This window comes from Chelonus insularis, unplaced genomic scaffold (assembly GCF_013357705.1).
Source record: "Chelonus insularis isolate UGA/USDA-ARS -01 unplaced genomic scaffold, ASM1335770v1 contig_399_pilon, whole genome shotgun sequence".
Lineage (NCBI taxonomy): Eukaryota > Metazoa > Arthropoda > Insecta > Hymenoptera > Braconidae > Chelonus > Chelonus insularis.
This window is the reverse complement of record NW_023276554.1, coordinates 2,208,278-2,233,510: the sequence shown is the minus strand read 5'-3', so window position 1 is coordinate 2,233,510 and position 25,233 is coordinate 2,208,278. Positions and strand designations below refer to the sequence as shown.

The 25,233-nt window shown below is 28.5% G+C and overlaps 4 protein-coding genes and 2 long non-coding RNA genes across 10 annotated transcripts; 2 read left to right on the top strand and 4 right to left on the bottom strand.

Moving 5' to 3' along the window:
- Positions 1–1,018: 1,018 nt before the first annotated feature.
- Positions 1,019–2,868, bottom strand: LOC118068185 (protein phosphatase inhibitor 2-like). 2 transcript variants are annotated; one of them, XM_035085404.1, is made up of 5 exons: positions 2,745–2,868; positions 2,463–2,675; positions 2,145–2,315; positions 2,008–2,084; positions 1,019–1,844 (listed from the first exon to the last, which is right to left on the bottom strand). In XM_035085404.1, the coding sequence occupies exons 2-5, from the start codon at positions 2,540–2,542 to the stop codon at positions 1,567–1,569; spliced, it is 606 nt and encodes a 201-aa protein (XP_034941295.1). In that variant the 5' UTR covers positions 2,543–2,675; positions 2,745–2,868; the 3' UTR covers positions 1,019–1,566. The 2 variants fall into 2 exon arrangements, with proteins under 2 accessions (XP_034941295.1, XP_034941296.1); XM_035085405.1 differs by having other exon boundaries at positions 2,463–2,862.
- Positions 2,869–3,927: 1,059 nt separating this feature from the next.
- On the bottom strand, positions 3,928–5,607 carry LOC118068120 (reticulocalbin-2). Its single transcript, XM_035085323.1, has 4 exons — positions 5,041–5,607; positions 4,826–4,973; positions 4,304–4,759; positions 3,928–4,231 (listed from the first exon to the last, which is right to left on the bottom strand). Exons 1-4 carry the CDS (start codon positions 5,243–5,245, stop codon positions 4,060–4,062), a joined length of 981 nt encoding a protein of 326 aa, XP_034941214.1. The 5' UTR covers positions 5,246–5,607; the 3' UTR covers positions 3,928–4,059.
- An 81-nt stretch (positions 5,608–5,688) lies between these two features.
- On the top strand, positions 5,689–7,544 carry LOC118068121 (uncharacterized). Its single transcript, XR_004690472.1, has 3 exons — positions 5,689–6,786; positions 6,875–7,104; positions 7,455–7,544. It is a non-coding gene; the product is annotated as an uncharacterized lncRNA (long non-coding RNA).
- Positions 7,545–8,178: 634 nt separating this feature from the next.
- Positions 8,179–10,558, bottom strand: LOC118068122 (uncharacterized). The gene is made up of 3 exons (XR_004690473.1): positions 9,945–10,558; positions 9,554–9,699; positions 8,179–9,441 (listed from the first exon to the last, which is right to left on the bottom strand). It is a non-coding gene; the product is annotated as an uncharacterized lncRNA (long non-coding RNA).
- A 1,854-nt stretch (positions 10,559–12,412) lies between these two features.
- Positions 12,413–15,055, top strand: Pka-C3 (Protein kinase, cAMP-dependent, catalytic subunit 3). The gene is made up of 6 exons (XM_035085365.1): positions 12,413–12,718; positions 12,998–13,319; positions 13,606–13,768; positions 13,846–14,109; positions 14,185–14,515; positions 14,587–15,055. The coding sequence occupies exons 2-6, from the start codon at positions 13,097–13,099 to the stop codon at positions 14,734–14,736; spliced, it is 1,131 nt and encodes a 376-aa protein (XP_034941256.1). The 5' UTR covers positions 12,413–12,718; positions 12,998–13,096; the 3' UTR covers positions 14,737–15,055.
- Positions 15,056–17,431: 2,376 nt separating this feature from the next.
- Positions 17,432–24,953, bottom strand: LOC118068119 (coronin-2B-like). Of its 4 annotated transcripts, none has more exons than XM_035085319.1 (10): positions 24,712–24,953; positions 21,903–22,126; positions 21,088–21,285; positions 20,343–20,459; positions 19,950–20,264; positions 19,632–19,856; positions 19,348–19,557; positions 18,829–19,170; positions 18,363–18,431; positions 17,432–17,849 (listed from the first exon to the last, which is right to left on the bottom strand). In XM_035085319.1, exons 2-10 carry the CDS (start codon positions 21,918–21,920, stop codon positions 17,670–17,672), a joined length of 1,674 nt encoding a protein of 557 aa, XP_034941210.1. In that variant the 5' UTR covers positions 21,921–22,126; positions 24,712–24,953; the 3' UTR covers positions 17,432–17,669. The 4 variants fall into 4 exon arrangements, with proteins under 4 accessions (XP_034941210.1, XP_034941209.1, XP_034941211.1 ...); XM_035085318.1 differs by lacking the exon at positions 24,712–24,953 and adding an exon at positions 22,294–22,439; XM_035085320.1 differs by lacking the exon at positions 24,712–24,953 and adding an exon at positions 22,312–22,425.
- Between the last annotated feature and the right edge of the window lie 280 nt (positions 24,954–25,233).

The following is a 25,233-nucleotide window of genomic DNA, read 5'->3' as shown; positions in this document are numbered from 1 at the left end:
TTTTGTCTTTGATTAAATAAAAATATTTTGAATATAAAAAACTACATATGTAAGAGAACGATTTGTTTTCCATAATTGACTGAATTTATTTTATACGATTAAAATCACTATTAATTAGTTTTACACTCGCAATTATAAACTCTAAAAATAATCAAGATAAGAAATTACTAATAATAACGTATTTTTTAACTTCAACAATATAAAAAAAACCACTTATAATTTGATTTGTGTTGTTTAAATATTTTTTACTTTAAAATAAATAAAATCTAATTACATCTATATCATAGTAATCGTACTTAAAATGCAAGCTATGTTTACCTCTTAACAATAAAAATAATTCTCCATATAAATATAACTATAGTTGCCTGATAAAAATAAATATTGTTATCATTAAATTGTTTATTATTTATTAAGAATAAACAATGGAAATTTGTCTATAATTTAATATTTTCCTGTAGTACCTCTTATTCTGAATAAATAATTATCTTTAATATAAAAATTTTCATTCTGAAAAATAATAAAACAGAACTATTTTCCTTTTTAAAAATAATTATTACTCTCATGATTCTACTTTTCTACCGGAAATAGTTTTTCTCTACTCACATATAACCAATAAGCCAATAGACAATTATTTTTTTTCGTAAAAATACTTTACATTCAGAAAGAAACTACTGTAATCCCAGATTACTCAATTACAATCATTAATAGAAATAGTTTTAAAAAAAAATAATTGATAAATTTGTTCTAAGAGAAACGTAGTTATCGTTAAATAAACATTTCTTCTCTTACACTCCTTTAATTATTAAGTATTTATCCTACTTATTCACATAAAGATTTAAACAACATAAATGTATATAAAAAAACAATTCCGATTGACTCATGCTAAAAGAGTTAAATTCAAAAAGAAAAGCAATATTAATAAATACACTAATACATAATATATTATAATATTAGTATTATTAAATAAAAATTTGAAATTTGAGAATATTTTCAATATTCACAAATAAATTGTTTCTTTTCTAGTTTTCGGAGTAAATTATAACTTTAATTTCAGTTTCTTACAATTTTGAACATAAAAAAAGTACGACAACTAGAAATTATAATCTTATTTCAGTAGAAAATAAAATTAAATAAGACATTTATATCAAATTAAACAATACTCATGATTGATTCTTATTGCATAATTAAATGAATTTGTTTGATCATTTTCTCGAAATTTCGTAGTTTAAATTCGTTGTATGCATATACAACTAGCCTCTCACTAACGATTATCAATTTCTGGAAGAAATCTTTTTGTGGAAGCTTTATGATGCATAAATGTTCATTATTCACTACTATGTATGATTTCCAAGATAAAAATAAAAAGCTATTACTGGCAAATTTTTTGTGATAAGCATTACTACTCATGTTCATTATCTATAATTAATTGTTCATTTCTATACTTTCAATTGAATGAATTTGATAGATCTCATTTTTAATGTTGAAAAAAAAAGTCTAATTACATAAATCTCTGTTTTCTATTGTTATTTATGTTCAGTTCAATATAACAATGAGAGCTGAATGTGACTAATGTAACTCCGGACAATTCTCATTTTTAGAAGATACGCACTTGGTGCTGCTGTCAACGTCGTCTTCCTGTCTTACATCTAAATCGTCAATACTATCATCATTATCATTGTCATCATCTTCATCATTACTTTCTTCCTTATAATCTTCTTTACTTTGATCCTTGTCATCTTCATCTTCGTCTTCATCCTCTTCAAGTAATTTTTTTCGAGCTAATTGAACAGCTTCCCATTCTCGATAGTGACCTCTTCTTTTCGCCTCAAAGGTTTTACGTCTTTCTGTAATATTGTTGATTTTCAATTAGTTCACATTATAAAAAGTCGATACAAATAATTCACGGTATTTTTTTTTTTAAATAAAAGAATTTCTCAAATATTAAAATGATTTTTTGAATAAATTATTCGTTGAGGATGCATATAAAAATGAAATAAAAATAATTACCTCGTTCTTCAGGTGTTTCTATTTCATCGTCATTGGATAAATCGTCAAATATTTTCGGTTTTATACTTTTAGCTAACCTAAAATATAATGAATGATTTTTAAAAAATACAAATTTTTAAATATTTTCTATAACCTACTTTTCATTAATAGTTGCTGAATCAAGCTCATCATCTTCATGTTTGTTACCATAACCTTCATAATTATATGGAGTCTTTGGTTCATCAATCTTCATATGCCCATAATCTTTTTCTGCAGGATGTAAAGTAGCAATGATATTCATTTCATCCCATTTCGTTTCTTTATTTGGCCTGTGTGAAATCAGATATTGATTATGAGATAAACGAAACGTATGCAAAATGAAAGAAATTATCCAATAACTACGTATAAAGAATTAACAATCAAATGAAATACATAGAATGATTTAAAAAATAGATGAAAAAACAATAGATATGTACCTTGGAGCTTCATGACTGTCAAAACTACTTGATGTTTTCAAAATTCCTTTAGAAGGTCTTTTTCCTAAATTTTCTGCCATTATTTATGTTGATATAAACACAAATAAACAGGTGACATTCAAAAGGAAATGATATTTAAGATCTAAGTGTGCAAATAATTGCACAAAATTTGAGTACTTTCGAGTGACTAGTAATTTAATCCATGTTTAAATTCTGTAAATATAAAATTGGAATTATTTATAATCTGCTGAAAATGTGATGGAGAATAAAACAAAATAATACTCGGGCAACAGTAACGAGATGACGGAAAAAAAAGAACGATAGCTGAGAGTAAGGTCAATATGTTTAACAATCACAACAGTATTGAGACAATATGGCCACTAGAAGTTTATCACGTGTTCCTATAGTCGAACTGAGAAAAGAGTTCCTCAGTTGCTTCAATGCTTTCGGGTTCCCCACCACTGATTTTCTACCCCTTCTACCATGTTTTTTACTACTGCGCAAGCGTACAAGAACACATGAAGAGCTTCTGAGGAACTCTCTTCTCAGTCCGACTATATATATTAGAACCCTTTATAAAATCTCAACAGCCACATATATTTTATATTCTAGGATTCGTTTCACCGCTAGGCGACGCTGAAGGATTGATTAATTTTACAGGAAATTTTGAAAATGATGAGATGGAAAAGGAGATAATCAAACAATTATCAAACAGCAAAGTTTGAGTTAATCGAACTGTTATGATTGACATCTTGGATCAATCTGAACTGATACAGTTCATTTTATGCAGTTCATCTCACACATCCCCACTCATTTATTTTGTTTTCATATCTTCGCTTTTCCTGATGAATCATAATGATAGGCGTTTACTGAAAAAATTTTAAATATTATTCCGTGAAAAGTACGAAAAATACGTTTTTTTCTGATATTTGGATTAATTACCAATAAGGCTGAAAAGAGGGCAGTAGTGTGTGATCCGTTTTACCACCAGGTGGCGCTGAAGCATCGACTCAAAATGTGGGAAAAATTCAAAGGATTAAAATAGACAGGTGATAATAAAATAATTTTTTCTACTTCTTTTTCTTTTCAGCTTCATTTTTCGATTTTCAAGCTTATCGTTTGTTCCTTAATTATTCTCTTCTTTTTATCAATTTGTCTCTCTATTGTATTAATAAATTTTTCTAAAATTATAATCTATTATCTGAAAAACAACCCTGTTATACCAACAGAGTCATGACCTCGGTTTATTTTAGTTTCTCTAGATTCTTTCAGAGTCAGATAGAGACACACTGACGATAATAAAAAAAAAGATTTTATATAAAAAAAATCTACCCTTTGATAGACATATTTGTACTGAAGCAAGGAACAGAGACTTAGGGCTCACGAAGCATTCATATTGAGCCTGTAATACCACTATGAATACCCTTTCATACCAGAAAAAAAGATTTAGAATCAATTGTTATTAATCAATAATTAGAAAAGACGATTTATTCGAACATGATCATATAAATAAATATTTATGTACGAAGTTATATTAAATAAATAAAATAATAGTAAAACTTTGCTTTTTGGAGAATTCACGGTTGAGTATTATTTCTTAAAGTTCATCTGTAAAACGTTCGATATCCTGAAGATAATCACCATAATCTGTAGCTTCACTTCCAACAAATACATCATGATGATCCAATATTTCATCAAAAGATAGTGTATTATCATGATCATCATCTGATGCAGCAAATAAGTGGTCAACTTCATCCGTTGCTATTTCCCTAATTAAAATAAATCAATTATTTATTGATATTGAGATTCTATTAATTATGATTAAATATAAAATTACTCACTCATTACTGGGTACAAGCCATGATAATATTTCATTTGAGTCAAGTTTTCCATCACCATTTTTATCATGTTCATGATCAAATTTATCTTTCTCAACTACGAGCCACTCTTTGTTTTCATTTTGTGCTCGAGTACCTAAAAATTCTTGAAAACTGAGGTAGCCATTTCTATCAATGTCTTTTTCATCAAGAGTTTGTTGTACCAAGAATTGATACATTTGAGGTGTTTCTTCTGGATGAGTGTAAGCTTTAAATTCTTCCGCATTTAAATATCCATCTTTGTTAAAATCAGCAGCATGAAACATTTTTTTATCATTACTCACGAGTGCTTCATCAATAATTAAATCTTCTGGATCAGAACCGTACGTATCGTGAAGTATTTCTTCCCAAGTTATTTTTCCATCTTCATTAGAGTCAGCATCTTCCAATCGATCTCTAGATTCTTCTTCAGTCAACATACTAATAAATAAAGAATTAATATAATATTTCTAATATAAAAATGCCTGATTCTGATAGATTCCTCACCTAAATGATCTCAGAATCCAAGCTTTCAGTTCATTTCTTTCAATCACTTCATTTCCATTTAAATCCATTTTTTGTAATAAAATTCTCAAACGCCTTTTAGATTCTTCTGCTGGCAATTTATCAAATTCTTCAGCATCCTTTACGCTTCCTGTATATTAAAAAAAAATGAGATGTACCTTTGTAAACAAATAAAAAAAAATTATTCTGTAACCTACCGAGGATAGCTTCATGATCAAATTCATGGTGATGCTCTCCATTATTGGAGTAGTGATCGTTATCACGGGGGCTGAATGCTCCATCTTCTAATCTTTCGGTATTTTTGTGCTGATGAATATGAGCTGATGCACAATAGCATCTCAATGATAGTTCAAGAATATAACAAAGTATAAAAAAAATATGCACTTTATGTATTTCTTTCATAACTTTTTTATTTAATAGTTACACAGTTTCTTTAATATAACTACAGATAGTTTACTATTCTTTTTATTATAACAATCTACATGTATTTTTAACAGATTACTCCCAAACGTTGGTATAATAACCCAGGGATAATATTGGCTATGTTTCCACCTAGTGAAGTTGAGTTCAACAGAGTCGAGTTGAAAATAGAGTTTCCACCGGAGTTAAATGAAACTTAAAATTATTTTTACCATTCATTTAAAAAAAAATTTCAAGTCGAGATCACCTCTTAATAGATACTTTGTACTCAACTTCCTGGTGGAAACGAAAAATATTCGACTTGAGAAAATAGTGAGATTGAGTTTGCGTTTTGGAGTCGTGTAATGAACGCAACCCTAGTATATTTTATGTCATGTACAGTCGGAATAGCCAAAGCTTTGGCTAATTTGACTATAAGTTTTTTTTTAGATTCGTGTGTAGGTCTTGGAGTATTCCAACAATAAAAATTGAATTAAACCTTATTTATTTTCAAAGTTTTAAAATGCTTTAAACTATTAAAATGGTACTTAAAATTGATTTTATCGCTTGAGAATGACGGTTAATAACCTCTCAACACTCCGACACATTGAAATAGAAAAGGCCTACTTTTTCAAATTGCTCCTGTAATAATACATAAAGAATATACAGTTTAATTGTTTTGAATACAGTAAAACATGTTTATAATGAAAAAATAAGAATATTTAATTGTTGTGTATTTTTATGAAGCAGACAGTGAAGATCATAATCTCATTTAAAAAAGAATGCATAAACATTTTTTATTATTAACTCCAAAAAGATGATTTTTATTTTAATCTGATCTGACACATGAATATTATCGTACATTATTATTTTATTACCAATTAGATGAAAAGATAGAATTATTTTCTATTTCAGATATGTTTTTCGAATGAATTTCTATTCTAAAATGACACAAATAGGATAACAGGAAAGGGTTAATTTGATGTCATCTGGTAAACTTCGTTACCACTAAAAAATATTTAATAAACTTATATGAATGGAGTCTCTTTATAAACATAAGACAAAGAGTATAAAATAAATCAATTTATTTCAAATATTCCAACAATTTTGTTCTTTAAATGATGAATCTACTCCATATCCAAGATTTTGAAAGATTATCAGAATTATTTACAAAGAATAAATTCAATGTTAAATTATTATAAACAATTATATATAACAACTTACTAAGAAGTATGTACGAAGTAATTACAGAATGCAACACTTATTATATAGGGGTTCTAATACTCAGTGCATTTCATGTTAATCATTTGAATTCACATGAACTTGCAGTGATAATATTAAAAAAAATTATTTCTTAATAAATTTAAAACAAAATGATAAATAAATTTATGTTAACTGATTTACATGAAAAAAAAATGAAGAAAACTGGAAAGATAAGATTTAACAGACTTTATGGAAACCACATTAATTGCTGTAAATGATCTATGATTACAAATTGTTATATTAAGATATAATAATGATTAAAAATAACATACTGATATAAGGTAAGAAGTGTTTTAGTTTAAAAATAAAATATAATTCTAGTAATAATTGTAGAAAATTTAAAGCATTGATATTTTTTTCTTCCATCAGTAAAATTTCTTATCTTAAGACCATATCGCGTGAGTGAACCATCCTCGTGGAAAGAAAGGAAGCTTCTGAAATCAGCATGTAACGATGTAAAATCACCGATGCGTAAATTAAAGGGTTCTCCACGAATACGTAGACACAGGAAAAAAAATTCTACGTTATATATTTATTATTAACAGAAGTTTAATTAGAACTTTTACATATTGAAGAATCGCTTTATATCTAGAGAAATGGTACAGTATTATAGATTTATAGCATCTATTATTGTTGAATTTTGAAAATTATATTAGTTCAAATTGTGTATATATTTTTTTTTTTAAATTATTGTACATGCGCGCGTGAGGGAACGAATGAGTGAAAGCGGTAGAGCGCGAAGCAGCAACAAGCGCCGAGCCGTGTTTCCGGCTGTCTTTTGCTAATGTTGCATTATACTTGGTTTATACTGCGTCAAGTTTCACACACTTCTTGATGATTTTGTGTAATTGTTAGTTTTTTTTTTTTATTTGTATGCACAAAAATGGTTTTATAACTAATAGAAGATGTACACCATCTCGATATATTAATTTGTTTTTATCTATTTTAGAATTAATTCTTTCTGATTATCAACCTGACTTGATGTGCTCATTCAACAAAATCAATTTTGAATATTAAAAAAAAAACCTAAAAATTTCTACAAAACAAATTCTTGATAAAAAAATCATGTAATATCCAACATAGCAATGTCATGTAGCAATATCAGTTATGAAAGAAAAGCAGAGTTTGAGGAATTTATTCGAGTGTTACAACTATTGTAAATAGTTTGAATTTTTTTATTTATTTATTAATAAGAAAAAACAATGCATCAACGGCTAGAAGCAGGTGATTGAGAACAATCTGTTGAGATACCAAGTAGGTAAATACTTAAATAATGACTGTCAATTTAAGACTCTGGAAGTGCCATGGCAACAGAAGCCATCTGGCATACATCAAGGTAATAGAGAAAAGAGACTGTCTTAAAAAAGAAAGAGAGAAAACGCAAGCGAGCGTACCTATCTTTTTCAAGTCCGTGAAGACGACGTTACGGTGTTGAGTTTAGAGATGCTCGGTTAATGCACTTACTACATACCCTGTGGCCGGTGAATATTGTACGTTCAATGCAGTACAACTCTGTACAAAGAAGAAACGTTGAATCTTTAATGGAATATTTTTTTTATTTAAGAATTGAATAATTTTCTAATAATATTTAATTATAACGTGTTATAGACAATTATTTTAAAATATTCCAATGATATTAATAATTACTTTTATCTTTGTTATTGTTAGTTAAACATAAATGAAATGATGTTTATTTATATTTGAATGAATTAAAATTTCTAAACATTCTTTATTCAACATCTTTCAACAATCAGACTGGATACTCTGATTCATTGTATATTCTTTGTTAGGCTAAGCGCTCCACTAACTTTTTAGCTCGAGTCCACTGACCCCGCAAGGGAATCAACGATGTGCAACAATAATTTTTTACTCTACAATAATATAATAAAAATAATAATAATAATCAAAAACTAAATGAAAGAAACAAGAATTACTAATACTATCCAAAGTTAAATTTTTTCTTTCGACAGCTGAGTGGAGAAAATACAGTGCAGCAAAAACCGATAAAATTGATTATAAAATTACAAAAGCATTAAATCTACCGGTTGCGTATAAAATTGGTTTCCTAGACAAAAATTTGTACGAGTCATCTTTCTATTATAATCGAATAGAGAAGTTTTGAAAAAAAATTTGTTTAAACCTTTTTTTTCCTGACAATAGATAATTACGGTGCATTTGATGGTGAAAAAAAGGGGAAATTTAAAAAAAAAATAAAATGAAAATTCTAACGATTTTCTTGATTTTTGGCTACATCATGTCATGCTCCACTGGATTTACTTGAATAAATTGTCATATATTTCAACACAATTTTATTATTTCTTTTGAACGGCTTATAAAATACCTAGCCAATATAAGGACACACAAAAGCAGTGATGGAATTGGGTGATAATTTAGTATTAATGAACGTAAAGAAAAAAAATGGACTTATAACAGTACTTGTTGGTATGAAAAGGTAGACTTTTGATGCTGCTGATTTACTCGTTGTTGAGGTGAATCACTCTAACGTCAGGTCTTATCCCTTCTCTTTCAAAGGTAATACTATGAAGTAAGGGTTGCCCTTCTCCTTATGCTAGACTCTAACTGTTACATGATATACTGTCCTTTACCAACTCATCATTTCACACATAAGTTTGGCTCATGTTCAATCTTACAAGGATATATAGGAGAGAAAAGTAGAAATGAAAAAATAAGAGAGGGGCATGGACTCGCAGGCAGGTTGGTTGTGTTAGGTCTCTTTTACTATACGGCCCGCTGAGCACCTTCCTTTCCTTCGACCAGCCGGCATGCAGGTTGTAAGCGTAGTTTACCTGGCAATACTTGCCAGACTACAAGTTTAGTTTGCTCACGTCACTTTGAGCAACTGGTTCGACTTTGTGTCAAAGAGTAGTGTGTCAGATAGAAATGAGAAGAAAAAATATTCACATTCATTTGTATACCTAGAATCAGTTTAAATCAACGTTAGCTACGTTTGCTTTGTATATACATACTGAACAGGATAATAACGTAAATGTATTTATATCGATTTGTTAATTTAAGACAAATACAAACCTCGGTCAGTACGATTTAATATTATTTATTTCTCTTATTGATGATAAGGATTATATTAATAATCAGAATAACATTGGTGATGGTGGTGGTAATTGTAATGGTGAGTCAACATACTTGTGACGTAATATCATTGTCAGTCAAATTTCCTGAAAAAAATCACTGTGGTATTAATTTTGCACAAATATATATAAAGCTAAAGAAAGAATTATGTGACTTGTAAAAGTAAGAGGTACATGCTATAGTAAAGAAACATATTCAATGAATCATTATTTATCATTATTGTTGCTATAAATATTTTTTTATCGACTTTATCAATTAATATACCAACATCAACTAAAAACAATTTTTGTCAATTAAATCACTATTTTTTTTTGTTGTTTTATTTCCATACCTCTTTCTCAAGTTTTATTATGATGATACACAAGATATTAACCGCTATCTACAATTTGAAAGAATAAAAGACGTTTTTGAAGAGTATTATGTTCATTTGTAAAAACGGAAGTAAATTCTCACAGATTTATATTCCCAGTTCAAGGGCGCACTTTTGTGACGTAAAAAAAAAAAGTAGAGAAGAAACAAAAAGAATGAGGTAGTAGTAGATAAAGAAGCAGATGATAGAAACGAAAAGCCGAGAGTCAGAAGTGTAAATGTGTACGTGTGTGCGTGTGTGTGTGTGTGTGTGAGTGTATGAAAAGAAGGAAGCAAAGTCGCGAGGTCGTTGGAAACCAGTTTCAGCAGTTGGAACGTCTTTTTTCAACTTCTCTTCTTGAAGTACGTGTACTTTTGTTCATTTGCGCGGTAGACTTCTGGAATAAGAATAATGAGAGCGTGAGAGAATCGAAAAGTTTGAGTCAATGCCAATGTTAATGATGATGATGATGATAAAGACGATGATTATGATTCGGTCTACTGACTTCCGTTGAAACTATTGCCAAGACATTAAGAAGTGTGGGAATGTTCATATAATGGAATAAATTTTATGAATAAAAAGTTCAACATGCTATATTATCATGTGATTAATAATGTTATGTTTTTTTTTAATTATGTGAATATAGTTACTGTTTAAATAATATTTGATTGTTATTAAAATAATTGATTTGTTTTTTTCTTATTTTAGGAATGGTATGGATAATTAAAATAGCCTTAGACACTGTCAATGGCACTGGAAGAATTCACGGGGTATATTAATAACGAACCCGTGGAACTCCCGTGTCATACACAGCGTCTGGCCATTCAACAAGCGGTATCCTCCGGAAGCCCGTATAGTTCATCGTTTCCAGTGATAGTTTTGATAACTAAAATGTTACCTTTTTTTTTTATAATTTATGGAAATGTAGTCCAAGATTACACCTATATTTAGTTCTGTAATTTTATTCCAGGAAGAAAAAATTGTATTTCACAACATTCATTTTGAATGATAATTATAAATAAATGATCTTTTAAAAAAATACTGTTAAGTAAGAAAAATAATTGATAGGAAAATAATGATGATGTTTTTGAGTCAAGAGTAGTGACGAATTATAATTAAAAATGATACTAAGTGGTATATAAAGTACCTGGATGTGGCTTCTGTTGTATCATTCTACAGTTTTGTTTTTTTAAAATAAATTTATTGAAATGTGTGAGTATATCTTCTGAGAAAATTTATATGATATATCATGACACAGGTGTTATAATTAATTAATAATTTTTTATTGCTGACTGATGTATTTGTCGTTATTTGAAAATAAATATTTTTATCACTGTAATTATTGTTGGAGGATATAAAATTTGGAGTACATGGTGCTTATTTTTGGAAGATAAAAAAATATACAAGAATTAAAAATATCAAAGAATATCAGCTTTTTCATAAAGGCAGGGAGTGGGGGAATGAGAGAAACAAATTAAAAAACGCACAGTGAACTTGGTAGTCTTATTGTTTGCGCGCAACGATGCAGAAAGCCGAGTTTCCGGTATCTTTAACGCGCACTCACTTTTATGACCATGACTCGGTTTATATCTATTTATTTGTATAAACTTCTATACGATAGAGTAAATTTTTTTTTTTTTTTCATGAACTTGAATAAAATTGATGGACAAATATTGAGTAATTTTAATCAATCATTGTGTTGTCCATTCACACTTGGGAAATTTTTTCCTAAAAATAGATTAAGTAATAATTAGATAATATTAGTAACAATGACAAGTTTGAAATAATTGGAATTTTCTTACACATTTAAAACATCAAGCTATTTGTTATTAAATATTTATTTGTATTATTATAAATTATTTATTCATTTTGGAGTTTATAATGCTGCCAATTTAGGATAATTTAAGTGTTTAGTAATAAAACACTTTAAGGCTGGGTTTTCCTAACCTCAAATAATCTCAAATTTTGTCTTCCCCTCTGTATATCATTTTCCTCACTTATAAATATTTTTTACATGAAAAAAATTAAAAATATGTAATTTTATGGGAAAAATTTGAGGTTAAGAAAGCTTTAAAGTGTTTAATAATAAAACACCTAAATGTTTACAATGTTGAATGCCATGAACAAACTGTAGCATTTTGGTAAACGACAAAAAGTGTTTAAAATTCATCTATAAAATTACTATAGTTTGTTTACGGCTTTAAACATTGTAAATACTTGAAATGTTTAGTTTCTAAACACTTGGATATTCAGTGTATTCTTTTTTGGAGTATACTCCAAAATGAATAAATGAATATAAAATACTTAAATGAATTAAAATAAATAAATAAAAATGATTTATAATAAAATAAGATATAAATTCATTTTTTGTATTCTAAGGAAGAGTAATAGATAACATTTTTTTTTATAACCTCTAATTATAACGTAGGAATATAATAAAAGTTTGAACAAAATGGAGCCATAAGAACTTTTAATATTTTTAAACTTAGTTTATGTAACAGACATTTTATATATAATAAATAGATAAAATATTAAATATGAGAGTCAGTAAAAGATAGATTTTATTATAAAAAAAGATATTCTACAGTTATAAGCGGATCGTATATAATAGTGCGGGTCAAGTGAGAAAGTAACCCAGAATGATAGAAATTTCGAAAGAGAAAAGGACAGTTAATATCGATGAAAACTCAAGAAGAGAAAAAGTGTATGTGTGCGTGTGTATAAAAAAGATGGGATAGGAGGGAAATAGAGAGAAAGTAAGTAGGGAACAAGAGATCAGGCGTTGGAGACTTGGATCAGTTCAGTAGTGATGCTTTGCGTCAGCGATGTGATCAAATTTTATACATTTTTGACAATACGAATGAAATTCATATTGATGTCATTAATGATTAATAATAAGTTATCATGATATTTATTATTTAAAAAAAAATGAATTATTGTGATGTACTAATTTTAAATTAATTTTTAAAAAGCATCAACTCCAAGGAAATATTTATAGTGCGTAAAATACTGAATCTATTAATGGAAGTATATAGTTAGTTTTAGAGTTCAACATAGCTGTTTAAAAAGTGGAAAAACAGTAAATATACAAAATAAGTTTTGAGGTAATCGCTGTTATTAAAAACAGACAGTTTATGAAAATTTGTACTGTCAAAAATGGACTTTTGCTTCATTTGTTAGTAAAGAGAAGTTTGTATTTTGTTTTGAAAAGAGAAACAAAAAAAAAACACGTAATGTCACAAGAGAATGTGGAAAGGAATGAGGGTGATAGTGGGAGCGAAAAGAAGATGAAGAGAAGTGAAGAAAGCCAATATGAACAATACAGTATAGATGAACTAAAGATCATAAAAACAATAGGTCAGTAGAATAATTAACCAATAAGATAATTGTTATAATAATAACAGACAGAGAAATATAAGTGGAATGTTGGGATTCTAGGCTAAAATTTGAAAGATATATACGGACTGTAATGTGAGAATGAAACTGTGGAATATGACACTGTCGTAGAAGAGGCAAAAATAGTGTTTATATTTAAGTAACACAAATTTACTGGCTCTAAGAAAATCGTTGAAAATAACTTTTTTTAAAAAATAGTTTTAATTTCGTAATGACAATATATGTGTCTTTATTTTGTCATTAATAGGAACAGGAACATTTGGTCGAGTCGTCTTATGTAAACATCGAGGAGTTTCTTTAGCCCTAAAAGTATTATCTATGATTGATGTAATACGATTGAAACAAGTGGAACATGTCAAAAATGAAATTGCAGTACTGAAAGAAGTGAATCATCCTTTTATAGTAAATATGTGAGTTATTTAGGAAGACAATAATAATAATATTATGCTAATATGTGGCAATGGAGAATTAATTCATTTGATTTCAGGGTATGGAGTGGTCGAGATCAGTCAAGAATTTACGTTTTGTTAGAATTTGTAGTAGGTGGTGAATTGTTTTCATATCTCCGAGCAGCTGGAAGATTTACTGGACCTACAAGTTGTTTTTATGCAGCAGAAATAGTTTGTGCACTTGATTATCTTCATTCGAAACACATTGTATATCGTGATTTGAAACCTGAAAACCTGTTGTTGGACCATGAAGGTCACTTGAAAATTACAGATTTTGGATTTTCTAAAAAGTTGTCAGATAGGTAAATATAACAGTTCATCACATAGTCTTGTTAGAAGCATAATTATTCTAATAGTTGCTTTTCTATGTGTTGTAGAACATGGACACTATGTGGAACACCAGAATACTTGGCACCTGAAATCATTCAAAGTAAAGGACATAATAAAGCAGTTGATTGGTGGGCATTAGGAGTTTTAATTTATGAAATGTTGGTGGGGTATCCTCCATTCTTCGATGATAATCCCTTTGGAATCTATGAAAAAATATTGGGAGGAAAAATTGATTGGCCAAAATATGTTGATCCTATTGGGAAAGATTTAATTAAAAAATTGTTGATTGCAGATAGAACAAAAAGGTTGGGTAATATGAGACAGGGATCTGAAGATGTCAAAAAACATCGTTGGTTTAAAACGATTGATTGGCAATTGGTATGTAGTAACAGTATAAATAAAAAATAAGTAAGCATAGTATATAATAAATATAAAAATTACGGTTTTAGGTTCAACAAAAAGCATTAACACCACCAATAGTACCCCAAGTAAAAACTTTAGAAGATGCAAGTTGTTTTGATAGTTATCCAGAAATTGATTGGAATACTGAATTACCACCGTTGACTCCGGAACAGTTGCAGCTGTTTCAAGATTGGTGAAGTTTAATTATCAGTTTTGAATTATTATTTTGTAAATATGAAAATGTTAATACATTTTTTCGATTGTTGTTAGTGAATATTATTGACAGAGTAGGATGGGTATTTGAAGTAAAGTGTGATAGATAGTAAAATGATTGAATTCAAAAGTTATTAGGAGTATGAGAGTGAAGAAATAAAATTAATAAATAATAAATATTTAATTAAGATAAATGACTTGTAATTAATAATAAATTTGAAGTCAGAGAACAGAAGAGACTGGTAGTAGATATGCTAATTTTGTAAGAAGTTTAATTTATTAAATGAATAGAGAGAAGCGAAACAAATTCTTTAATTTCAAAACTGATGTGTTTTGGTCCTTAAATACTATTAATCTTTCCATGATCGATTGGAGTTTTATTCCTAAAGTCCTCAGTTGTGTTTCAGTTGCATTGAGCAAAAAATTAATAGTTGAGGTAGTTTTTAAAGACTGTAGAAGATATACAGAAAGAGAATGATAAATTTTAAAATTTAAATAGCAAAAAAGTGCAATTGTTGATGAGTGTATCAGAAATAAGTAGGTGGATGGAATAGAAATAAGGGTTGAAGTGGAAGTATATAATGAAAAGAAGATTGCTGTCGAAGGGGATGATTTGTATGCACGTAGTTGTGAGTGATTGTAAGATAATTTCTCCAACTATAATTACCATTGGTACTCCGTGACTGTTGATTTATCTATTCCAAAGATAAAATCAACTTAAAAATATCCTTTAAATCCGTCCTGAATAAATTAATGCAACGTTTCGACTAAGAGAAAACTCCCTGATAGCCATACTTGTTGATCCATTATTGATAAAAAATATTAGATGTCAATTTTATTGCAAGATGACACCACTAAAAGGATTCATGCATTGAATCGTTTTTTACATCAATATATGCAGGAAGAAATTAATTTTAATTTTCATAAATAAAAACACATTCCATTATAAAAATACATATCAATAATAGGACTGAAAGGAATGTTAACATAAACAAGAGATTAAATACAAATTACAGGCATTGTGAATGAAAGTTATATAGACAATAATGTTGAGATTATTTCAGAATTTATCGACACTTCAGAATTAATACTTGGTTTTTATTTAATCAAGCTACAAATAATAAAATGCTTCACATTTGTATATGTAGTATTTTATACGTATAAATATTATCTTATCTATAAAATCAATTGATTCCAATTATTTGTAAAATACTTTATCCCCTTGTTTCCATAATTTTATCTTCAATGCTAAGTTTTATTAATATTCTCTTTGGCATTTGTAATATGTTATATACTTAAGGCATCTGTTTCACAATTATTGTTTTACTGATTTTATTTGTTCATAAATTTATAAACTATGTAAATTGTCTTTTAATTTTTTTTTTACTATTCGGATTTTAAAATGATTTTGGAATGGTTATTTATCGGCTATTGCACTCAATATTGTTAAATAATTATTAATAAAGTTTATAATAGCGAATTAATTACATCATAGTATTATTTATTATAATAATTATATTCTAATTAGTAGAAATGTGCGTTTAAGTGAATACTTTCAAACATTTATTATTGCAACTATTCATAACGCTTTTAATTTATTGTTTTTATTATTTTTAAATTACTACGAAATTGCATGAAAAAATAATCAATATTATTTTATATTATTATATAATTATTAGACATTGAAAAAATTATGAAAGTAAGAAAACGGCAGTTTTTCTTTGTTTCAGTATTACCAAGGCACACTATAAGTGTTTTTATACATGACGAATAATTTAACTTAAATTATGTTTGTCAAAATAAATTAAACTACGGAAGCCCATAAGGCTCACCGCTGACTGTGTCTCTAACATTGCTTGCACAACTTACTGATAATTTGCACATGCAAATCACTAGTGAGTTTTGCACTTTTTTTAAATGCTTGAATGCATGCGCACAAATCAAAAAAGCGGTAATTTTAACAAAAAATTTGATTAATTTAATTACAGATTTTATTAGAGTAAAAGGTAATAACAAATTGTTAAATTCGCCATTAAACAATGATTGTTTGAATTTAAATAAATGTTGTTTAATTTAAACATAAAATCTATGCAATGTGGTAATTCAATGAATTTTTCTTTGTCATTTAGTATAAAAAGTTTGGGATTCGGGGATAGAATTTTTCTATTCAAGTATAGAAAGTTCATAATAATTCATATTTTATATTAAACAAATTAGTAAACATGCTGTAAAAAATTTTATAACATGATTTTTGTTCAATTACATTTAATTACTAATATTGTAATATTTATCAATAATCTGGATCATGAGCAACAGAACAATTTTTTATTGTAAAAAACAGAAAAAAAATTAATGCTGCAAAATAGATATTTTTTAGCAACAATTCTTAAATTTTTAGATAACTCTAGTATATATAAAAAAATACTTTATTTATGAAGATGATAAAAATCGTGAAATTTTACTTATATTATTGATATGCTTTAGTAATAATAAATCAATTTTAATTCATGATCGACAAAATTAATAAAAAAAAACGAAATAATTAAATAAATGAGGGAATGAATGGAAATAAATGAAAGGAATGAATCACAGAGTATTACCTTTTACACAAGGCCAAATTGCAGCTTTAAATCACTTAAAGTTATTTCAAGTGATAAACTACAAAAAAAAAAATTCTTATAAAAGAAAACAAAATTGATATAATTAGCTAATTTACTCCATTAATCAATATGATTCCAAATACTACTTTTTTCGAACGTGAAGCTTTGTACTGAAATTCGTAGCGGGTATATAAATATAGACTGTTTTATAGTTTTAAGCAAACGCAAAAATGATAACATTACTTTCTCCACTTTCTGCGGCAATTAATTATTATTTGAATGATAAATTCATTAATCTTGCAATATAATAAATATTTTCAGTGATTCTGTAGCTTTCTCACTTGTTCTTCGAGCTCTTTAATTCGCAGTTGACTATTTGCTAGCTGTCGTCTCACCAGTCGAAGTTCTTCTGCTTGTCTAACGTAACCTAACCGTAGTTCAGCCTCATTGTTTGGAATTTCCACTGATTCCAGCATCTTATTGTCCGTTGTATTGTTCTAAATAAAGAAAAATTTTTACTGTTAATAGAATACATTATTATGTGAATAGCATATCATTGAAGACATTTTTATTCTATTTATTATACTATTTACATGATTTAATGATTAAGTAAATGATAGAATAATGTTAAATGAATTTTTTCCTGCTGTTCGTCACGCTCTGGTTATGATTGATGAAGTTAAGACTCAATGATGAACCTGTGTGAACTAAAAGTTGATGTTATAGCTAATTAGAACCATTAACAATCTTTAAGATAATTTTATTATATTTAGTTTAAATGATAGTTATCATGACATTGTCTTAACTTATGTAATAATAATTATTTTTGTCCGAGTATTGGCGCAAGACAAGATGATCTTGACTTTAGTGGAGGTCATAGAATAGTCAAATATTAAATTTTAGTAGGAATTATCTTAAAGATTAGAACAGTTAAAAAATTAATGATCAACAAATTAGTTAAATTACGTTGAAATAATGTTAATCAAATCAACTTTATTGCTATTACCTACCTTATAATAATTCGAATAGACTCCAAACTTGCTAACGAGCTCATAGAATTGGGTGCTACATCTCGGTGTCTATCAGGTGAACCATGCAAAGTGTTAGTATGACACAAGTTAACAAAAAGAATTAACAAAAAAAAATACAATGTAATTAGAAGTATAACAATGATTGAAACTCACAGGCAATTTGAAATTGTCAAGCATTTTACTTTTTTTTTTTCTATCAAAAGTGTAACTTTCTACAGAAAATTAATCACCAAAGTGTATAACAAACAAAATATTATACTTGACAATTGTAACTAGAGCTCTCGTTTAGATTCACTTTCTTTTCAGTCACAATTCAAGTAATAATTTGCCAAACAAAGAAGCTCAGTTACACTCGTGAGCAAGCCAACTATGTTACAGTTCAACAGATAAATTGCTACACTGTACGAGAATAGATTAGAGATTTATTTCAAAGTCAATTTCTTACCTGAATGGTTACATGACCAAATCTCTGTTGAAGTTGATGAATTTTCGTGCTCTGATTACTCGATGTTTTCTGACTTTTCTCCGAAATATCATGATCTATTGATCTATAATCAGGTATAGTTTCCGTAGATAAAAATGCAAACTTTTTTTTGTTATTTATATCTGTTGCAGGAGGTAATTGTGGAGGTTTATAAACTCGTGGTTTATATGTTGTAATACCCCCTCCAGTTTTGAGAGATATTAACACCGGCGGACTATTCATTCCGCCTATCCAGTCTTTTGCTGAAAGTCCAGGAGTTGTTCCCACAGTATCAGGATACAAGTCTTCTTGAAACTGATCGCTCTGATAACAGATAAAAGATTTAAATATAGCAAAACATAATACCTCAACAATAAATATTTCTATAGTTCTTGGGAAGAAATTAAAAACATTTATTAATGTTATTTTTATTTTTTTTTTGTTGAATTAGAAATGCAGATATTGCAGTTATCTTTGAATAAAAATACTCATAAAGTTTACCTTCCGTGGAACTATCATAGCAATTGGTTCACACATGCCTCGGGTGGCATGTAACTTGTAAAACCTAAAGACCTCACACATGGACGTGTTAATGCCTCTTTTTGGCATGACGCCTAATCCTCTCTGAGGATTTCCCGATATAAATTGACTGAGGTAGTGCAGCCAGGGAGCTTCGTTTACTACTTCATAATACCGTATATTTCCGTCACCCTAAAAAAGATAAAATAAATCTTAACATAATATTTCTCAAGATTAATCTATCATCATCAGCTTTATCTTTTTACCTTGCCAGCAAGATAAACCATGTTAGTATCATTATCACAAAATGGAAAAACGATTCCACTGGATGAATCTATTGTTTCACATGTTAAAGGACTTGACAGATCATGCTGACTCCAAACAGCATATTGACGATCAGAATGTCTGCTAAAACCAGTCGTTAAAAGACGTCCTGAACCACCAAGAAAAACTACTTTACTTGCTTTCGTTCCTGCATGACATACTCCTTCCTAAAAATAGTAATCCATCCATTGATTATTATCATTTGTTCATTTACATTTTTATAGATGTTTTTTAACTGATTAGTACATCGATTAACATACCGAAACAACGATTCCTGATCGCGGTTCGAAAACTCTGAGCTTTTTATCTTTACAAGTAGTTGCTAATAAGCTGCCATCCCTGTTCAAAGACATGCTGTAAATAACATCAGGATGACGATCGATAACGTTTATAGCCTCTCCACGGTTTATGTCCCATACAATAACGAGATGATCGAAACCAGCGCTAAACAGAACATTTTCAGCAACTGGATGCCATTCTATATACGCTACTCGACGTTTGTGACCCTGCAACTCTACTATCCACTCATTAAGGTTCCTTGAGAGACCACCATCGGGTATATGCCAAAGTTTGACCTACAACAAAAGCCAAAGATCAATATACTCATTCTTAGACAGTTAAAAAAAAAAAGAATAAGTTAGCCAATGACTTACTGTACAATCATCAGAGCAAGATGCGATGACATTATCATTAAACGGGTTCCATTTAATGTCTAAAACAGGTCCTGTATGTCCAGTTACTCTATAGGCATTGAAATCTAACCGGCCAGTCTGGAATCAATCAATATTAATTAGAAGAAATTTGGGAGTTGATTAGCAAGTTTGTGAACTTGTCTTCATGCTATTTCTACTGTCTAGATGTGATGAAAGTGGATCGAAATTTTTAAATAGATTTAAAAGAGAGAGAAGCTGAAAAATATTCAGGTGATACTCTAGTTGAAGAATGGCTGCTGAGGAAATTTACGAGAGCCGATTAACATCAAGAAATAGTCAGTGAAAGTTCGAGAATCAGTGTCTGGCAAATATACTATTAGTTGAAACGCATCTTTTCCTTGTCATCATTAACACTTTTATGAACATTTCAATGATTATCACTTATGTGTGCAAGGTCATGAGCCTTTATAAGATATGACTCATGGATTCGAATGCAACAGAAATAATTTAATGCGTGAATTTTAAACCATTCATCATTTAGATGAATGTCTTGTTTTCTTCTTCTTTCTCTTTTTTCCTATAGTTAAGAAAAAAAAATTATTTTCAAACTCACAAAAGCGTTTCAGAACTTCCGTAAAGTATTTTGTTATCCTTTCAAGTACTCTTATTTCATACTTTACTTTGAAAAATGTTATTCTTCAAGGTGTTTAGGTTTATAATCAAATAAAAAAGTTTTTTTTTTTACCTTATCCAAAGGAATAACAAGAAATGCTCCTCCACCAGCTACTTCCGTAACAACAGCAAGAAATTTAGGATTTACTGCACAAAACTGCGAGTCATGAGCATTTTTTGTTATCTTTATATTGTCGTAGCACTTGTCTCGCTTCGCTGGTACGCCATACACATGTCGAAATTTGCTGCTTCGCACTCCACGAAACCATGACTAGAATAAGCAAAGTTATATGTTAATTTATTAGCTGATTTATCGATTAGATAATTCTTTTTCCTTTGTTTGAATAAATTGAATAATTTAAATACATGTAGCAAGTTAAGTGTTACTAAAAATTATTTTCACATTAATAATGAAGTTGACATTTCAAGTGTGGGTTTCATTAAAAATTAAATCAATTCATTTAAATTATTAAAAAAAAAGAATTCAAAGAATTCTATAACATGAAACAATGCAAGTTATTTTATTGAATTAGAAAAATATTAAGTCACGCGATAATTTCTTTTTTTTTTTCTACTTTTTCACTGACCATTTAAATTGTTTAATATTTCTGCTATGATAGTTACATGGTATCGATCACTTGCGAATAAATAAAGACTTAGGCCTCGACCTATTTTGTCAAAGCAAAAGGGCTTATTTTTTTTTTTTTAACTTTCATTTAGATAATATTAATAATAATAATTAATATTTATCAGCAACATTAATTAAAAGTTTATTAAAATTCAATCTAACTATTTATCAAGCTGTACATTAAAAAGCAATAAAACCATGGAAGTAAACATCAAAGAATAATCTAATAGAGCTAATAAAAAGAATAAAAATACATTTACCTGTTTATCATTGGTCATTTTGGCCCAAAATTTAAAAAGTCATTAAATGTCTGATGATCATGTGCGTGCGGTAGTGCTCACCGTGGTATTTTCCAAGTTTCTAGCGAAATATCCATGCAAAATAAAGACTAGAGGGTAGAAAATAGAAGACAAACAGAGCAGATAAATTTTGCTGGAAACTCGTTAATTTGGAACTAGGTAGACACTTGCTGATCTCTCTTTTACTGAAATTAAATAATACAAAACCACTAACTACAAAATCATAAACACAAACAAATGTTTTTTTATATAAAAATAACATTAATTCTTAATAATATCAATTTAATCAAATAAAATTAAATGGAAAATAAAGAAAGTCATAAGTTGAAATAGAAAGTAAATTAAGACACACTTTGATAACTTTAGTTACTTAGTATTTTCCTATCTGGTGAAGATGTGCACGAAACGAATGGTCGGTTGTTACTGAACATTACTAAGAAACGAAAAGGCATAGTCGGTGTGGCTCCCTTCTCTCTCTCTACTTGCAGACTTACTACATGATATCAGCACGTGAGTTTAACTCTTTAGCTGCTCCATGTACATACATCAATCTAATGTAAACACTTGAGAGTGTTGATAATTTAATAGCAGTTTTCAGTAACTATACTATTATATTGTGTATAAAAGACCATTTTTATAAGTGGATTATTTTAATATTTAATAGCCATTGTTTTGATTTTTTTTTTAATGAAGTATAATTTATTTTTTTAATTTCTTTTTCACTTTCAAAATAAAATGAATGTTTTCTCATGTGAAACATGATGGAAGTTGTTGAATGAAAACTTGCTAGATTGAACAAATTTTTTTTTATCAATGAAGAACACACTATGATTTCTATAAAAAATGTAAACCATGTGATGAGACATCTCATCGATTTCACCAAGAGAAAATGACACGAGATAACTCGTCTTCAAATTAAAGAGAGAAAAAGGTCATCAAGTAGACAAAGATATAAATGAACAAGGAAAACAAATGTGTCTGATTTATTTGAATTATGTACTTTGGAGGAAAATAAGAAACAAGTTTCAGGTATCTAAGCTTTCGCTGTAACTGTTGATGTTTAGCTGAGTAGAAATTTTATTCGAAACATTTTAGAGAATGATCAAATATTTAGAAATCAATGTAAACATTGGAAAAAAAAGCAGATAATCAGTCATGAAGAAATTTAATTCGAAATGAACATGACAATTTGGATGAATTTAATTATACGCTCTAACGAGCGTTGGTCTGGTCAAGATGCTCAGCGTAAAATGAACCTCGAGCCCCGGAAAAGTCTGCTGGGGGTATGTATGTAGTGAAAGAGAAGGGGTAAGGGTGACAATGTGAAAGTAAGGGAAGTATTTTTAGCAGGGCCGATCAAAGATTAGCCAAGGATCGAATTGCACAGGTGTATTTAACTTATAGCTATAAAGTTGGAACAATAGTTTCTATTTTTATCATCACTCTTGATGATTTCTTCATTGGAAAATTGGTACAATAAATTCTCTTTTGTCATGATTATCTATCAATGACTTTTAATTCAGTACAGTTGCTGATGGTATTGGTATAAAAAATTCTCCATTGATGTTGGAGATTATTTCTATCAATAAAATAACCATTTGTAATAGTTGTTCTAATGATTTCTATGTATGTCAATGTAGTAAATTTGTATAGAAGCATCTAATCAGTGTGTGTTTTATCATTTATAATTATGTCAAGTAAGAATAAAATATGATAATCAATTAGATAAAATAATTACAACTGTAATAGATATAAATATCATATTTTAGATAATTAAATCAATGATGAGTTTGGTTAGAGTTAATATAACTGATAATTAGTATTGAATAGTATTTATTTATGTAAAGAGGATTAAAAAAATATTTCTAGTTGACTAGACTTTGATAATATTCTAAGAAAATATTGATAAAATAATTTAGTTTTGGCTGTTTGATGTGAGTAATTGTTTGAATTTATTATCAACTGAGCAGGTATAATACCAAGTTATGTGTCTACCCTTTTTTATTTCATGATGTACATGCTATATTGTTCATATAAAGAGTACGGACATCATCATCACACTTATTATGAACGAACACGCAGTCCAACCGACTAATTAGGGCCGATTACCTAATTTATATTAATTAGTTTGCTCACTACTTGCGTTTATGAATAACAATTGTATATTTTTATGCTCAAGTATAGCAGAGAAATTGATTTTTTTGTTTTCTTTCTTCCCATGTTTTTCTTTTTTTCAAATCAGTAATGATCTCGTAGGAATTTGTGAGACCGGAAGTTAACAATGAACGAGACTGAAATTTCAACGCTTATCTGGGAACTGTAAAAAATAACAGTATTTTTCGATGAAAAGTATTAAGATAGATTTTTTAGAATTAAAAATGATTTTAAAAGAAAAAATTGGTTGAATTATAAATTAATTAAATAAGAATAGAAAGTGAATTAATTTAATAAAAATGTTTACTATTTCAAAATTTGAAATGACATTTCATGAAATAAACCAACCATAAATAAAAAAATATCAAGAATCTGACACGACAAGTGCATGTGTGTGTACAAAGAAATGTCACGCGTGAGAAAGAACAAAAAATGCCGGTGAATATATCAACGCTACTCACATTTAATAGAATATCTACAATATTTAGACTGCATGATACAGGATATCAAAAGCTAAATAATGACAAGCAAGCAATTCTTTTATTTTTAAGAATTGATAGAAAGCAATTAATACTGCTTAAAAAATAAGAATAAATGATTTAGCGCGTTTTCTTACTCTCTCACTGGGTTTATAACAGGCCCTAGCGTCAACCATATTGCTCAACAAGTTGTGTTGATCATTCTTCTCCTCCTTAGTAAACTTTGATTCGAATTCTTCCTTCACTTTAATCATTTCACGGTCCCGAACGCTGTGGCCCATATAAAAAAAATACTGTTTGGCTTGGTTGGATTTTTTTTGGCTGAAACAAGAGGGAATACACCTCCACTTGGCACTCGTGAATTGTTTTTCGAGATATGTAAAACATCAGCGCCATCTTGAAATGTTCTACAATCGGTAAAATAGAAAATTGCTTCGCGAGTATCTTCATTATCGATCTGTGAGCATTTACTATAGTTAGTGTCGGATTTGAATTTATTCTTTATTATATTTATTTATTAATAACTATAACTTATTTAAATAGAAATATAATTGCTTTTTAATTGACATAAATTTCAACCAATCATATTCATTAAATAATTACACGTCCTAAATAATAACTGGGCGTAGTGTAGCCAACCTAATGAACCCAACCGGCTC

What these genes read in the sequence shown, in the direction of transcription:
- LOC118068185 (XM_035085404.1), bottom strand. Translation starts at nt 2,542, where the DNA reads ATGGCAGAAAATTTAGGAAAAAGACCTTCTAAAGGAATTTTGAAAACA. An exon ending in GACAGTCATGAAGCTCCAAG is followed by an intron (nt 2,316 to 2,462) that starts GTACATATCTAT and finishes GATTTCACACAG; the next exon opens with GCCAAATAAAGAAACGAAAT. An exon ending in AGAAACACCTGAAGAACGAG is followed by an intron (nt 1,845 to 2,007) that starts GTAATTATTTTT and finishes ACAATATTACAG; the next exon opens with AAAGACGTAAAACCTTTGAG.
- LOC118068120 (XM_035085323.1), bottom strand. Translation starts at nt 5,245, where the DNA reads ATGAAAGAAATACATAAAGTGCATATTTTTTTTATACTTTGTTATATT. An exon ending in TGGATTCTGAGATCATTTAG is followed by an intron (nt 4,760 to 4,825) that starts GTGAGGAATCTA and finishes TTTATTTATTAG; the next exon opens with TATGTTGACTGAAGAAGAAT. An exon ending in TGGCTTGTACCCAGTAATGA is followed by an intron (nt 4,232 to 4,303) that starts GTGAGTAATTTT and finishes TATTTTAATTAG; the next exon opens with GGAAATAGCAACGGATGAAG.
- Pka-C3 (XM_035085365.1), top strand. Translation starts at nt 13,097, where the DNA reads ATGAAAATTTGTACTGTCAAAAATGGACTTTTGCTTCATTTGTTAGTA. An exon ending in CATCCTTTTATAGTAAATAT is followed by an intron (nt 13,769 to 13,845) that starts GTGAGTTATTTA and finishes ATTTGATTTCAG; the next exon opens with GGTATGGAGTGGTCGAGATC. An exon ending in TCTAAAAAGTTGTCAGATAG is followed by an intron (nt 14,110 to 14,184) that starts GTAAATATAACA and finishes TATGTGTTGTAG; the next exon opens with AACATGGACACTATGTGGAA.
- LOC118068119 (XM_035085319.1), bottom strand. An exon ending in CTTGCTCTGATGATTGTACA is followed by an intron (nt 20,265 to 20,342) that starts GTAAGTCATTGG and finishes CTTTTGTTGTAG; the next exon opens with GTCAAACTTTGGCATATACC. An exon ending in TGGTTTATCTTGCTGGCAAG is followed by an intron (nt 19,558 to 19,631) that starts GTAAAAAGATAA and finishes TATCTTTTTTAG; the next exon opens with GGTGACGGAAATATACGGTA.